General features: G+C 34.7%; 1 protein-coding gene across 2 annotated transcripts in view; it reads right to left on the reverse strand.

Moving 5' to 3' along the window:
• Window positions 1–663: 663 nt before the first annotated feature.
• The window catches only part of LOC133541044 (histone acetyltransferase KAT7-like), a 70,252-nt gene continuing 54,453 nt past the window's right edge, over window positions 664–16,462 (reverse strand). For both annotated transcript variants that reach the window (XM_061884091.1, XM_061884089.1), the window contains exons 14-15: window positions 8,657–8,763; window positions 664–3,237 (exon numbers count right to left, since the gene is read on the reverse strand). In XM_061884091.1, coding sequence (XP_061740075.1) covers window positions 3,139–3,237; window positions 8,657–8,763 — 206 coding nt within the window. In that variant the 3' untranslated portion in view covers window positions 664–3,138. The remainder of the gene's footprint in view (window positions 3,238–8,656; window positions 8,764–16,462) is intronic.

Here is a 16,462-nt window from a genome sequence, read left to right on the forward strand (position 1 = left end):
GCCACCTTTCCCAACTTCTTTGTCACGTGTATCTGGCATCAAATTCTAAAGTTAATGATTATTTGCAAAAAAAAAATGTTTCAGTTTGAACATCAAATATGTTGTCTTTGTAGCATATTCAACTGAATATGGGTTGAAAAGGATTTGCAAATCATTGTATTCCGTTTATATTTACATCTAACTCAATTTCCCAACTCATATGGAAACGGGGTTTGTAGAAACGGGGTTTGTATGTACATATATATATATATATAAATAAATATATATATATATATGTATATATATATATATATATATATACATACATACGTACATATATATACATACGTATATATTATATATACATACATACATATACACACATAAATATATACATACATATACTGTACATACATACACACACACATATATATGTATATATACACATATATATATATGTATGTATATATATATACACACACATATATATATATATGTATATATATATACACATATATATATATATATGTATGTATATATATATACACACACACACACACACACACACACACATATATATATGTATATATATATATATATATATATATATATATATATATATATATATATATATATATATATATATATATATATATATATATACATAAACAACATTTGTGACGCCCCGAGTGCGTACATTATTTTGTAGTGTGGAATGTAATAAAAGGCTTGATCAAGTGAAATCAGTCAAACAGAGAACAATGGTAGGTATGAAAAACTATCATCTTATGACAGATTTATGATCTATAAGTGAGGTGTTAATTTGTGTTTTGAAATATTTTGGACACATGGTGGTCACACATGGTGGTCACATTAATTCATTAAATTAAGGGCATGACATAGTAAGTTCGAATGATACGGACATATTGGCTACTGAGTACTTGGTAATACACTTCTGCCTTGGAGACTTTGTATCTGTAAGTAATATACAACTATAGTTATTTTATACTTCTTTATATCAACAAATTTCCTTTTGTAGACTGCAACATTGTTCAATTAAGGACACTTATTACAAATGCTTGTGTGCTATCGTGTGCTTAGCTGCTGCGTAGCTGCTAGCTCTTAAACTGTAGCTTACCATGTATACCTTTTGTAAATGACTAAAAGACCAACCTAGTAAGTTTATTGTAGGACATTTAAAAGTTACCTGGCTGTCCAGCTTTGCACAAGCAGGATGGCTTGTATCGGATCTTATAGCGGAGATTTTAAATGCAAGCCGATATCATCCAAACTTGTTTTTTTGCTATTATCCGATCCGGACATCCATAACGAAAACCAACTTGTACAAAAACAGAAGTAAATTTCCACCATAAACATATTTCACTTTTATCGAGCAGAAAGCCATCCTCGTATTTCTTGAGTTCAATAGTGTTTCTCGCCTTCTTTATCAAAGTTTTGCAACTTTGTTTTGGCCCCAAGGTGGATTATTTTGCAGTCGTATTTTAAAAATAAGAGTTAAATTCATCTAAAAAAGTATAGAATTGTTTCCACTGAATGACACAAATGGACAGACTCGTTCGTTACACACAATCTTTGGCTGTGCTTTATCGTATACAAAAACTTAGGAAAATTTGGGCAAATATTTTTTGTTAAATCTGAATCATATGAAATATAGTATAGCAAAGTTACTATTTTTGACATTTTAATTCTCATTAACCCCCTTCTCCACCGCTATTTTTGTTTTACGTTTTATTTTGTTTTCTAACATAAATAAAGAAAAAAATCAAGCTGTAGGCTGAACTTTGGACACCCCCGTTCTAACCAAATCTTCTCCATTCCAGTATGGAACGCTCTCATTAAGCTTGGGGGAAGTTTTGAAAAAAAAAAACATTCAACAAGCCCGAACAATTGTTGATTGTAGAGTCAGCATAAAAAAATAATGATTTGGTAAAATGCTTAGGAGTGTACAGTAAAAGGAAATTATAAAAACATCACACATGTTAATCAGGTTGATGGAAGGTGATAAACATTAGCTTAGTTTAGCATTATGACTGAAACATGATTGAATTGAATACATTATTGTATAACATCAATTGTTTGATCAATTTTGGATTTGCCAAAAAGTCAGAAGCTTAAACAACCTGTTTTTGTGTTTTTTCCCAAATAGTTAACCAAAACATTGTAAAGTTTGTGCAATTGCAATCAAATAAAATATGAAAAACAGTTTGCAGTAAAAAAAAAAAGTACCAAGGAGTGACATTGTGTAACACTGACATATACTATAATAAACTATAATATAAATGTCTAAAATGTAAATACCTTTTTTTTTAATCCCTTTTGCAAGTTTTAAGATTGACATTCAAATCTAAACTGGGAGACTTATGGAAGTATCCTTGAACCAGTTCATCTTCTAACAAAGTTTGTCAACACTTTACACCCTTTTTAACCATATAAACACATCTTGAAGAATTTAATAAAAAAAAAAAAAAAAGGCTTTGCACATTCCATTTTTACACAAGATCGAAAGAGACTTGAAAAAAGAAGCTTCAAACGGTGTACATTTCACCATTTCCACAGTGGTAAACCCGACGAGGTAGAAAAGGATTAAATAATGAACTTAGAGGGGGGAAAAAAAAGATAATTTGTCTTTAAGGTCATTACAGAAGACAAAAAAAATGAAGGCAGGTCCCAGTTAAAAGACAACAAAGTCCAAATAAGGCCAATGGCAGCTATAGCTTTAGGTTTCAGAAGTATTTATCTTCTTCACATTCTTTTGCATTTCGACCAAAATAGAATCCCAAAGCCTTTTAAAAGACCAAGACAAATTTGTGAATGAGTTTCCTATTAGGCAAACTTTTTTTTTTATTGTTATTTTGGAGCAATAAATAACTTTCAAGTTTTTTCCCAGTCAGAGCTCAGTCAGGTCAGCGTTAGTAGGATTGAAAACACACGTAATGACTTTTTCTTTCTTATCCAGGACAATGTGAAGCAGTAACCAAAGAGACAAAAACTAAAGTATATTGTCGAAATTCCAACGAGTGCCAAACTTGCACTAATATCTGACTCTGTAAGAAGCTGCTGCAAGTGAACTAGACCAGTGTGAGTGTGTGTGTTTGTGTGTGTGTGCCAAAAGAGGATGTGTGTTGTGTTGAAGATCTTTTACGTCCCTTTTGGCGGCGTCCACTTTAAAGCTGTGGGGTCGATGGTTTTTCCCGAGCCACGTTTACGCTCCTTGGCTTTCCAGTCATCGATGAGGTCCTACAGCAATTACAAATACTTCCGATTACAATTCAAATGATTTGCATTTATTTTATGTCTTTGATATTTTTATCCATTTTTTTTTTTAACTTTAATTCCAAATTGGGTGTACTTGGCGTCCAGCTCTCCCGTCCAAAGGCAAAACCTAGTAACTCACTTCTAGCTGATTTTGATAAAACAAAGGAAAACCAATCTATCTTGATGCTGTCTTACAAAGAGTTACAAAGTCATCAAACGTATAGATGTTTTCTTGAGCTTTCATTTTCTTGCCGATTGAGCCATGGATTGAATCTGCTCTCATGAACGTCTGCCCTTTCTCAAGATATTTTATCACAATCACGGGTGGGCCCCATTCTGCGTTTGCACATTGGGCAAGAGCCGTGTACAGCGTCCAGTTTTTATTTTGACCTCCACAGTTATCTGCCCAAAAGAGTATGCAAGGGGAAGAATCAAGAACAATACATTTAATGAAGGTGCTTGCAACGTCCTGGGCCAATCTTCCAAATATCCCCTCGTGCCATAATATCACATAATCAGGTTGACCGTCGGCCCCCATTCGTGCAAATGTCTCATTAAACACAATAAGGCGACTGACAAAGAAGCTCCGATTGGTCCCTTGAGATACTAGGTTTTTCCTGTTATATCTACACGGTTATGTGGTAGTTGCTAGGTCCTGCCATGCGCGTAACAGCTTACTTACGGAACAAATTACAATATCGCATACACTAATGTAAAGCATATCACCTAGGAACTCCAAAATTATTATCAGCTAAGTTTTAACCAAAATTTAGTTACTGGGTTTTGCCTTTGGACGGGAGAGCTTTAGCAAAGACAACGTTACCAGCTTTACTCCTAAATAATCTTTTTTCTTTCACATACAGTACAGGCCAAAAGTTTGGACACACCTTCTCATTTAATACATTTTCTTTATTTTCACAACTATTTACATTGTAGATTGTCACTGAAGGCATCAAAACTATGAATGAACACATGTGGAGTTATGTACTTAACAAAAAAAGGTAAAATAACTGAAAACATGTTTTATATTCTAGTTTCTTCAAAATAGCCACCCTTTGCTCTGATTACCTTTTTGCACACCCTTGGCATACTCTCGATGAGCTTCAAGCACACCTGTGGAGTGAAAACCATTTCAGGTGACTACCTCTTGAAACGCATGGAGAGAATGCCAAGAGTGTGCAAAAAGGTATCAGACCAAAAGGTGGCTATTTTGAAGAAACTAGAATATGAAACATGTTTTCCGTTATTTCACCTTTTGTGTTAAGTACATCACTCCACATGTGTTCATTCATAGTTTTGATGCCTTCAGTGACAATCTATATTGAAAAGAAGATGTGTCCAAACTTCTGGCCTGTACTGCACGTTACAAGGCCGTGACCGATGCGTTTGATGTAATGTGACACGTTACTTTTAATGTGGTTAAACAGCAACAGAAGCACAGCAAATTCAATGCAGGAAATATATTTTTAGTAATGAAAGAAACAACCAGCACCACATTAAAATGAACTTGATATCAAAAAGGAATCGGCAACATCACACACCAAACAACGCACAACATTGGCGTTTGACTTGTTACACTTTGTGCCCCGTGTAGTGAGTGAAATGTACTAATTCACTCATTTAAAACTAGTACTCTTTACCTTATACCGAGTGCCAAATAGGTTAAATGTGGTATTTCACTTAGAGTAATTAAACACTTTGTTAAAGTGGAACTGCACTTATTTTTTTAGAATTTTGCCGATCGTTCACAATCATTATGAACCACATGACGGATGAAGTTTTTTTAATGCATTCTAAATATGAAATAAACATAAATAAAAGTCCACTTACAGCAGAGCCAATGGGAGCTTCATTTTTCCGCACATAAAACCCAATAAATAACCATTCAATAAGTACCAACAATACTCAATTCACATTTCACTATCAACGATACAAATGCGAACGCATACAAACTATTAATATTGGCAACGTGATCACTAGCTTCACTGCAAAAAGTCAGTGTTCAAAAACAAGAAAAAAAAAATACAAAAATGAGGTGTATTTTACTTGAACTAAGCAAAATTATCTGCCAATAGAACAAGAAAATTTGGCTTGTCAAGACTTTCCAAAACAAGTAAAATTAGCTAACTTCAATGAACCCAAAAATACCTTAAAATAAGTATGTTCTCAATAATAACAAGTGTACGTATTTTCATTGAAAATAAAACGGCAAAGTCTATTTGGCTGTCATCTATTTTAATATGAGAAACAATTGTTGTCAAAGTCATGATTTTGTTTTACATTCTTAAAATAAGAAATTCTTACTTTAAAAAGTAGTTTTATACTTGTGAGTGTTGATGACATAGCTTTGCAACATTTGATATTCTAGTTTCAAGCATGTTTTACTCAATATAGGTCATCAAATCTCAGCTACAAGCTGTAATATCTTACTGAGATCATTTAGTACCTAAACACTTAAAACAAGTAAAACGCTCTAACATAAAATCTTATGTATGGCCGCGCAAGTCCCGGGATGCCCAAAATGTCCATAACACACCCAGCCGAGTCCCATGGGGACAAGATGAAAGTTGGAAAAGTCAGTAAAAGTCCCAAAAATGTTCAAAATACCTACACAGGTTCGAGTCCCACAAGTTCCGCCACCGGCCGGGATGCCCAAAATATCCAATTCGCGGCCAGCAAAGTCCCACGGGAAGGTGGGGAGAAAAGTGAAAAAAATCGGGGAAATGTTCAAAAGTCCCACCCGGGTTCGAGTGTGCACTCAAAGTCAAACTCAAACCCGGTTGGGACTCGAAACTGGGTAGGTATTTTGAAAATTTTGGGGGACTTTTGTCGACTTGTCTCATTTTTCCCTCCTACTTCCCGTGGGACTTTGCTGGGTGCGTTTTGGACATTTTTTGTATCCCGGGATTTGTGTGGCCGGCGGCGGGACTCGTGGGACTGGAACCCCGAGGAGGAATTTTGGACACAATTGGGACTTTTGAACATTTTGGCCGCCTTTTCCCCCCTCTTTTTCCCCGCCTTCCTGTACACCATTGCTGGGTGTGTTTTGGACACCTGGACAAAAATAGTTTCAAGCATATTTTACTCAAAATAGGTCATAAAATGTCGGAAACAAGCTGTAGTATCTTCTGAGATCATTTAGGAGCAAAACCCCAGTAAAAGACTCTAACATAAAATCTGCTTAGTGAGAAGAATTATCTTACCAGACAGAAAATAAGCAAATATCACCCTTATTTGAGATATTTCATCTTACTTAGATTTCAATTTTGCAGTGTTGTATTTTACTTGTCCGTGGCTTCCTCGCTTTCCTGCCCTTAGAAGTTTATTTTAGATCATCTCTCACCTGAAAAGTACATGGCTGAGAACATAATTCGACAAAGTTGTGAACACTTTGACAGCCATTTCAGGACCTGGAACTGGCGAGAATGACACGAAAAGGGCTTCTTCGCAAGGATTATGAGTCATTCTTCATCTAAATGGGAATATATGAACATCCCAGCAGTTGGCATCCTAATGACAGCAGACATTGTACAGTAAGTGATATCTTATTAGGTTTGTTGGCTCTCATAACGTCTGAAGTGAGCAGAAATCAGTGACAAAGAAAAAAAAAAGCAAACGTCATTGTGCATTTTTTAAATTAATGTGCCGCGTATGCTTAAAATGATCAAAATACATGATATTAAATGTTATTAAAAATGTGACTGTTACTACAATACATACAATTATGGATAATACAACATGGATAAAAAACCTCAATGGAGGTGTTTGGATGTTTTTTTAAGGAGTTGTAAAGGCAGAATTGAACGGCTCCCATAAACTTTATTGTAAGCAGACTTTTGAACGCATGTATTTAATATTTAGAATGCATTAAAATAAATCCATCTGTCGTCATGTCTTTCCTAATGATTGTAAATGATAAGCAACACAAAAAAAAGTGCAATTTCCCTTTAAAAGTGAATGAAACATAAGTGAAACAACATTTTCAAAATTTGCTATTTTACATAAATTGACTTGCTTTTACTGACTTGTATTTATTTTGAACAAAATACAGAATTTGATTTACTTTTAATTCAAAGCAAACAAAAAAATGTAGTTAAATGTAAGTGCAAATATATACATTTTAAACATTTTTTACTCAAATTTACTTACATTTGGACTCACTTTTAGTTATTTTGAATATAATTTAGTAAATTATTTACTTTTACTTGAAAGTAAATAAAATATATCTTATTTACTTTTACTGAGAAGTGAGTAAACTATTACTCACTTTAAGTTACACCATGTATACATTTTACATATTTGACAGTGAGTACGCTAAAGTGAGTATACCTTTGTATTTGACCTAATTTTACAATAATCACTTTTACTTGAAAATGAGTCAAATCCAACATTTTACTTGCTTTACTTACTCAGTGCCATCTAAAAAGGTGGTATTTATTTCAACTAAAAGTGAGAAGTACTTTACTTGCTTTTAGATAAGTGAGTAAAACACAACTTTAATCAAAATAATAATAAGTTGAAAAAAAACTTTACTTCAATTATACAGAAAAAGGCATCTTACTTAGATTAATTTACATTTTACTCAATTTTTATGTATTTGACTACTACATTCGACAGTATCTAATTCAATTTTGATCAAAAGTGAGTCAAGTAATACAGCTTTAACACAGTTATTCACTTAAGGCAATACATAACTTAGGCTTAGGAGTGAAATGCTACATTTTAAATGTTTTTAAAGAATATACACAAATTACTACAGTGTTATTTAGCAACAAAAATGTGAACATGTTAATTATATTAATTAAAATGTATTATTTTACTCACTTTAACTTACTCAGTGTCAAATATGTACTTATGTTTAATTACATTAATAACATTCATTATTTTAGTCACTTTTACTTATTCAGTGCTAAATAGGTGAGTAAAATGTAAGTAAAGTGAAGTTATAAATACCTCATTCACTAAGTTTTCACTCTGAGCGAAAAGTAGTATTTTACACACAATAGGTTGAAGAGTTTTTAAATATTTTACAGTATACTACTCATAAAAGTGAGTAATAATTAAAAAAAAATTTAAACTATTACTTTGTGCAACATATATCAAATGTAGTGTATTTTTATGTATTATTTTGTTTATTTTTACTGAGCAGTTTTGAAAGTCTCAACTTTATAAAGTAATATAAAAATAATATATATAAAAACTGGTTGTTTACAAAGTTCCGCAAGATAGAAGGTAAAATTAGAAAAGCAGTTAAAGATTGATTTAAAGAAAAACAAATATAAATGATAAAAAGGCTTTCAGGGTCGAACTGGAAGAAGCCATTTAAATCTTTAGCTTTTGTGAGATTTTATGTATGTACTAAAGCTGAAAAGTTACTGATCAATAATTACATTCAACCCACCTGTCGCTTTAAAACCAAGTGCTTGCCCTTCCAGTATTTCAGCATCTGGAGGGACTGCAGCGTGCTGACGATGTCCACAGGGTTCACTGCCGTCTCCTGGCTGATTTCTGAACATAAACACAGACGTTTTACATATGATTTGACTTTTAGACACAATAACATAACCAGACAATGTTATTTGTCTTACAAAATGTGATGCACTGATACTAAGTTTAGTTTGTGTGCAGCACTTTTATTCAGGGGCTTGGAGTGGAGCCCTCTTTACAACTAAAGTAAATATATTTAAAAATGCATGCCGTCCTTTTAACAAATTGTCCACATGAATTCCCAATTACTAATGGATACCTAGCATCATTTTGTGTTGGTACTTGTAGAGCAGGAGTGAAAAGCCCACTGTATGCAAAGTAACCACATACATATATATATACATATATATATATATATACATATATATATATATATATATATATATATATATATATATATATATATATACTGTATATGCATGCATATATACATACATACATACATACATACATACATACATACATACATACATATAAGGGACTCAAACCGGATTGATAAACTGATCCGGAAAGCCGGCCGAACTATTGGCTGGCAGTTGGAGGCGTTTGTGTCAGTGAGGGACAGGAGAACATTGGACAAACTGCTGGCCATCATGGACAATCCTGCCCACCTACTTCACTAGACAATTGAGGGACAGTGGAGTTCATACTCCAACAGGCTCCTTCAGCTTCCTTTCCACACTGTGCGATTCAAGAACTCCTTCATTCCGCACTCCATCCAGCTGTATAATCAGGCCCCATACAGAAATAGATGATATCTGTCTATTACCTGACACCTTCTATGTCAGCTACTTGTATTTGTATTTAAATCTATATTCTATTTTCTGCTGGATCTACTCTCTATTTTATGCTGCGGCTGCCACATATACTGTTATATTGTACATGGTAATTGGTATATTGTATATATGTTATAGGCATAACAAATCTGTGTATATAATATAATGTACACATATTAAGTATATAATGTATAAACTCAACTCGTGTGTTTGGAGGAAAAAGAATACTGAGTTGCATTCCAAGAACACCACACCTACTGTGAAGCATGGGGGTGAAAATATCATGCTTTGGGGCTGTTTTTTTTGCTAAGGGAATAGGACGATTGATCCGTGTTAAGGAAAGAATGAATGGGGCCATGTATCGTGAGATTTTGAGCCAAAACCTCCTTCCATCGGTGAGAGCTTTGAATGGTTGACCAAATACTTATTTTCCACCATAATTTACAAAGAAATTCTTTAAAATTCCTACAATGTGAATTCCTGGATTTTTTTTTTCATATTCTGTCTCTCACAGCTGAAGTGTAACTATGATGAAAATTACAGACCTCTGTCATCATTTTAAGTGGGAGAATTTGCACAATCTTTTAAGTGGGAGAACTTGCACAATCGGTGGCTGACTAAATACTTTTTTGCCCCACTGTATGCACGCGCGCGCGCGCACACACACACACACACACACACACACACACACACACACACACACACACACACACACACACACACACAAACACTATAGTGCTTTGTCAGACATAATTCCTTTTCAAGTGCGGCAGAGAATAGAAGGCGCAGATGGACTTGGAAATCATATTTGTGGTAAACACTCTCAGTTTGAATGCGAAGAAAAGTGTGTTAATATACTTTGCTGTTATATTGTCATGTTGGACCTTCTAACATTAGCAGACGATAACCAAGTTTTATTCTGCATTCTGTGAAAAGCGCAGTCTGTTCATATGGGGTCCCCCCAGACTGGCTGATGGACGATGACACAAGTGGTTGTCGACAGGCCTGCAGCTATTGATTTTAATAATCGAGCAATCTATCGATTAGTTTGTTGGATTAATTTGAGCAGTTAATTTTACGTTCTTTTGTCTTTTACTTAGCATCTTTCAACTTGTATTCCTCCCCCTTTTAACTTTTATTTCACATGCTTTACCTTTTATACCTTGTATTTACTTTATATTTAACTTGTTTTACCTTCTATTTAAGTTGCTTTACTTTTTTATACCTTTTATTTACCTTCTATTAAACTTGTTTCATCTTCTTTTATGTTTCATTTACCTTTCTATTTAACCTGTATTTTACCTTCTTATACGTTTTTTTTTTATAGTTGCTTTCAGAGGTGGGACCAAGTCATTGTTTTGCAAGTCACAAGTAAGTCTCAAGTCTTTGACCTCAAGTCTCGAGTCAAGTCCCGAGTCAATACAGGCAAGTCCGAGTCAAGTCCAAAGTCAATACTGGAAAGTCTCGAGTCCTGCATTTTGGGTTTCGCGTCATTTCAAGTCTTTTTAACCACAGACTAATATGTGTACACAGATTGTGTATGCTTTTAAAACGCTGTATGTATTTATTATTTAAAAAAAACAGTAATGACATTGCACTTCATAATAGCACTATTAACCAGTTATTCTAATCATTTAACTCATTCCTTTACAGTATAAACACATTTGAAAAAACAAGTGCAACTGTACTTACTTGCACAAAAGTGTTAACATTGTATTTCCATGGAATATTGCATTGTAACTAGTTACACAACAGTTTATATCATGTTGTTACCTTATCTCATTGATCTCATCTCATACTGTATGTGTTTATGTGTGCGTACACATGAAAAACAACAAATACATGAACATAACAATGAACAGTGCTGTACTTGTTAGATGTCAGGGCTCTATGGAATATGTACACATATTCTTAATATAATATACATTTTAACTGACCTTTATTTGACTATGTTTGTCTTTTTGTAGGTGGCTAAAATATGCGGTGCTGCTGACCGCCGTCTAACGTTACGTTACTGTGTGTGATACATTCACTAACGTAACGTTATGTGTGGGTACCTCATGCAACCCTGCTTAAAAAAAATATCACTTGACAAAAATTTTCAATAAGGTAGCAAACTGCAGTGGACGCAAAAGATTGCCGTGTTTGCAATGACGTTATAACCATAGTCATCTTATAAGTAGACGCAGAATTGGCTGCTGTGACGCAAGCAATTTGGCCGCCATCTTGAAGTGGTGATGAGGAGCCGGCAAGCAGCCTAAACTGACAGTTGACAGGTAGAAAACAAAGATGCTGGGCTGGTATTCAGCGTTTTCCTGCTCAATTGAGCGGACTGTTGAAAATAGGAATTGGAAGATTACTTTTCACAAGTAAAATTTAACATTAACATACTATTGGTTGTATTTTGTGAAAAGAATATTACCACAGAGTTAAGCAGGAGCAAAGAACTACAATATTTGTATGTGAAAATCACAAAGAAATCTTCTGGGGAAGGATGACCCCTCTACAGGTATTTGGTTTACAAACTTTCAGGCCCACCTAAAACAGAATTCACCAGCCGCCATTGATTATGATGCATTCTCATTTTATTGTAACCACAGATAAGTCTTCAAGTAACAATATTTAAATACTAACTTTGTTGAGTAAAACAGAATTTAGTTTTATTCTGAATCCAGTGAAACAGATTGGTGGTTTTAGCTGAAATAAAGACTTTCAGGTGTTTATATATGTTCAATCACTGTAAACATGATCATTTAAAGGAATAATGTAATAGAAAATATCAATACAAAGTGTCAAGACAGAATAAACTCTCTGCTGTTGCAGCAACAGAGATAACGTCTATATCAGTGGTTCTCAAACTTTTTTCAGCGATGTACCCCCTGTGAACATGTTTTTAATTCAAGTACCCCCTAATCAGAGCAAAGCATTGTTGGTTGAAAAAAGAGATAAAGAAGTAAAATACAGCACTATGTCATCAGTTTCTGATTCATTAAACTGTATAACAGTGCAAAATATTGCACAATTGTAGTGGTCTTTCTTGAACTATTTGAAAAAAAAAAAGATGTAAATATAACTAAAAACTTGTTGAAAAATAAACAAGTGATTCAATTATAAATAAAGATTTCTACACATAGAAGTAATCATCAACTTAAAGTGCCCTCTTTGGGGATTGTAATAGAGATCCATCTGGATTCATCAACTTCATTCTAAACATTTCTTCACAAAAAAGAAATCTTTAGCATCAATATTAATGGAACATGTCCACAAAAAATCTAGCTGTCAACACTAAATATTGCATTGTTGCATTTCTTTTCACAGTTTACGAATTTACATTCATATATTGTTGGAGTATTTTTCAATAAATATATTTATAAAGGATTTTTTAATTGTTGCTATTTTTAGAATATTTAAAAAAATATCATGTACCCCTTGGGATGCCTTCAAGTACCCCCATTTGAGAACCTCTGGACTATAGGTCCGTAAAATATATAGATATCTAATGTATTCATACATTGTTTATGTAGGATATACGTATGTATATACAACCTAATCATATTGTTTCTTCAACTTCAAAATAGCTGACTGTTTTTTCCCCTTCTCTGGGATTATATTCCCAGTTTTGATCTCAGACGTCTGGTCACTTATAGCATATAAGAATATTCTATTTCTGTTAAGCAAATTATGAACACGCCAAGACATGTGTCCTTTATCATAGTTACACGAATGACAAAAAAGCGCGTGAATATAAGTGGTATTCAGTGAGGTAATATGAATTAAATGCGCCGACAGTTCATTGTTCCTACCAAATGAATTGCACTCAGTGGAGCGGATCACCACTCCAAGATGGCGGCCCCGCATCTCGTTTGCGGCAATAGGCAGTAGCGCTCGATGCTGCGTACCCTTATAAGATGTCTGTGGTTCTAATGTTAGCAGTGAGTTTACAGCCTCACTGATTTAACTACACAGCAAATAAAAGTCACGTTACTCAGCCAATAAACGTTAGCTTACATTCAAAACGTACCCTTCTTTGTGCAACTTCAAATGTCGAACGAAGTTGTACATTGATGCGTCTCCGTCTGTAATCTTCCAACCGCATATTTTGCATACGGCAATTCCTGTTTTGTTGACCAAGTCGTAGTTTTAATACCCGAACGAAACACTTTATGGCATAATTTTCTTCACTTATTCTTCTGTTATTTGAAAGCTCTTCTCCGTTGGTTTTCCTGCAATTTGATTGGGTGAATGCTGTGTGACGAAAACAACGTGGATGTAATTTGATTGGCTGTTGTACTGACAGGTAGCGCACAGGCTGTCATCGCACACATGCTGACACACATGGAAGATACGGAGCGCTCCTGAATAACTTTTTAATCGTTGGATTTTGGGGAAAGTAGCAAGTCATGTCAAGTCAAAAGGCTCAAGTCCAAGTCAAGTCACAAGTCATTGATGTTAAAGTCTAAGTCGAGTTGCAAGTCGTTTTACATTTTGTCAAGTCGAGTCTAAAGTCATCAAATTCATGACTCGAGTCTGACTCGAATCCAAGTCATGTGACTCGAGTCCACACCTCTGCTTGCTTTATCTTCTTATACCTTTACATTTTCATTTACCTTTTTTTTATTTTACCATCATTTAACTTTTGTTTAATTTCTTGTACCTTATATTTACTTTCAACTTGGCTTTTATTTGTCTTTTTCTACCTTCTAATTTCCTTTCATTACATTTCATTTACCTTTTTTTAAACATCATTTACCTTTTTAAAACCCTGTTTTAGCAGTTATTTCTTACCTTCTTTTACCTTCCATTACCCTATATTTACCTTTTATTTATCTTACTTTACCTTCTATTTTCCTTCAATTACTTTTTACTTTCTTTATTAAACTTTTATTTACCTTCTTTTATTCTCTATATACCTTTTACTGTCTTTAACCTTCTATTTAACCTCTTTTATCTTCTTTTATGCTCTTTGGATTTGATCAATCGTTATGTTGTCTGGATTCTTCCAATCTTTATTAGTGACACTCATTAAACAACAGGTTATTTAGGCAACATAATACAAACCCTGTTTCCATATGAGTTGGGAAATTGTGTTAGATGTAAATATAAACGGAATACAATGATTTGCAAATAATTTTCAACCCATATTCAGTTGAATATGCTACAAAGACAACATATTTGATGTTCAAACTGATAAACATTTTTTTTGTGCAAATAATAATTAACTTTAGAATTTGATGCCAACAACACATGACAAAGACGTTGGGAAAGTTGGCAATAAATACTGATAAAGTTGAGGAATGCTCATCAAACACATATTTGGAACTTCCCACAGGTGTGCAGGCTAATTGGGAACAGGTGGGTGTCATGATTGGGTATAAAAACAGCTTCCCAAAAAATGCTGTCTTTCACAAAAAAGGATGGGGCGAGGTACACCCCTTTGTCCACAACTGTGTGAGCAAATAGTCAAACAGTTTAATAACAACGTTTCTCAAAGTGCAATTGCAAGACATCTAGGGATTTCAACATCTACGCTCCATAATATCATCAAAAGGTTCAGAGAATCTGGAGAAATCAATCCACGTAAGCGGCATGGCCGGAAACCAACATTGAATGATCGTGACCAACGATCCCTCAGATGGCACAGTACCAAAAAACGACATCAATCTCTAAAGGATATCACCACATGGGCTCAAGAACACTTCAGAAAACCACTGTCACTAAATAAAGTTGGTCGCTACATCTGTAAGTGCAAGTTAAAGCTCTACTATGCAAAGCGAAAGCCATTTGTCAACAACATCCAGAAACGCCACCAGCTTCTCTGGGCCCGAGATCATCTAAGATGGACTGATGCAAAGTGGAAAAGTGTTCTGTGGTCTGACGAGTCGACATTTCAAATTGTTTTTGTAAATATTCGAAATCGTGTCATCCGGACCAAAGGGGAAAGCGAACCATCCAGACTGTTATCGACGCAAAGTTCAAAAGCCTGCATCTGTAATGGTATGGAGGTGCATTAGTGCCCAAGGCATAAGTAACTTACACATCTGTGAAGGCAGCATTAATGCTGAAAGATACGTACAGGTTTTGGAACAACATATGCTACCATCTAAGCGCTGTCTTTTTCATGGATGCCCCTGCTTATTTCAGCAAGACAATGCCAAGCCACATTCAGCACGTGTTACAACAGCGTGGCTTCATAAAAAAAGAGTGCGGGTATTTTCCTGGCCCGCCTGCAGTCCAGACCTGTCTCCCATCGAAAAGGTTGCCGCATTATGAAGCGTAAAATACGACAACGGAGACCCCGGACTGTTGAACGACCGAAGCTCTACATAAAACAAGAATGGGATTGTGAGTGTGAATGTTGTCTGTCTGTCTGTGTTGGCCCTGCGATGAGGTGGTGACTTGTCCAGGGTGTACCCCGCCTTCCGCCCGATTGTAGCTGAGATAGGCGCCAGCGCCCCCCGTCACCCCAAAAGGGAATAAGCGGTAGAAAGTGGATGGATGGATGGGAAAGAATTCCACTTTCGAAGCTTCAGCAAGTAGTTTCCTTAGCTCCCAAACGTTTATTGAGTGTTGTTAAAAAAAAAGGTGGTGTAACACAGTGGTGAACATGCCCTTTTCCAAATACTTTGGCACGTTTTGCAGCCATGTAATTCTAAGTTAATTATTTGCAAAAAAAAATAAAGTTTTTGAGTTTGAACATCAAATGTCTTGTCTTTGTGGTGCATTCAATTGAAAATGGGTTGAAAATGATTTGCAAATCATTGTATTCCGTTTATATTTACATCTAACACAATTTCCCAACTCATATGGAACCGGGTTTGTACAAATCAAATATTTTTTGTAATTGAATTGGTCGATGTAATCAATTAATCGTTGCAACCCGAGTTGTCAACATAAAAAAACTTGTCATTGCAATCAAAACTAATAGAAACATGAACTATTTTGCT

The sequence above is a fragment of the Nerophis ophidion genome, linkage group LG23 (genome assembly GCF_033978795.1).
Source record: "Nerophis ophidion isolate RoL-2023_Sa linkage group LG23, RoL_Noph_v1.0, whole genome shotgun sequence".
NCBI lineage: Eukaryota > Metazoa > Chordata > Actinopteri > Syngnathiformes > Syngnathidae > Nerophis > Nerophis ophidion.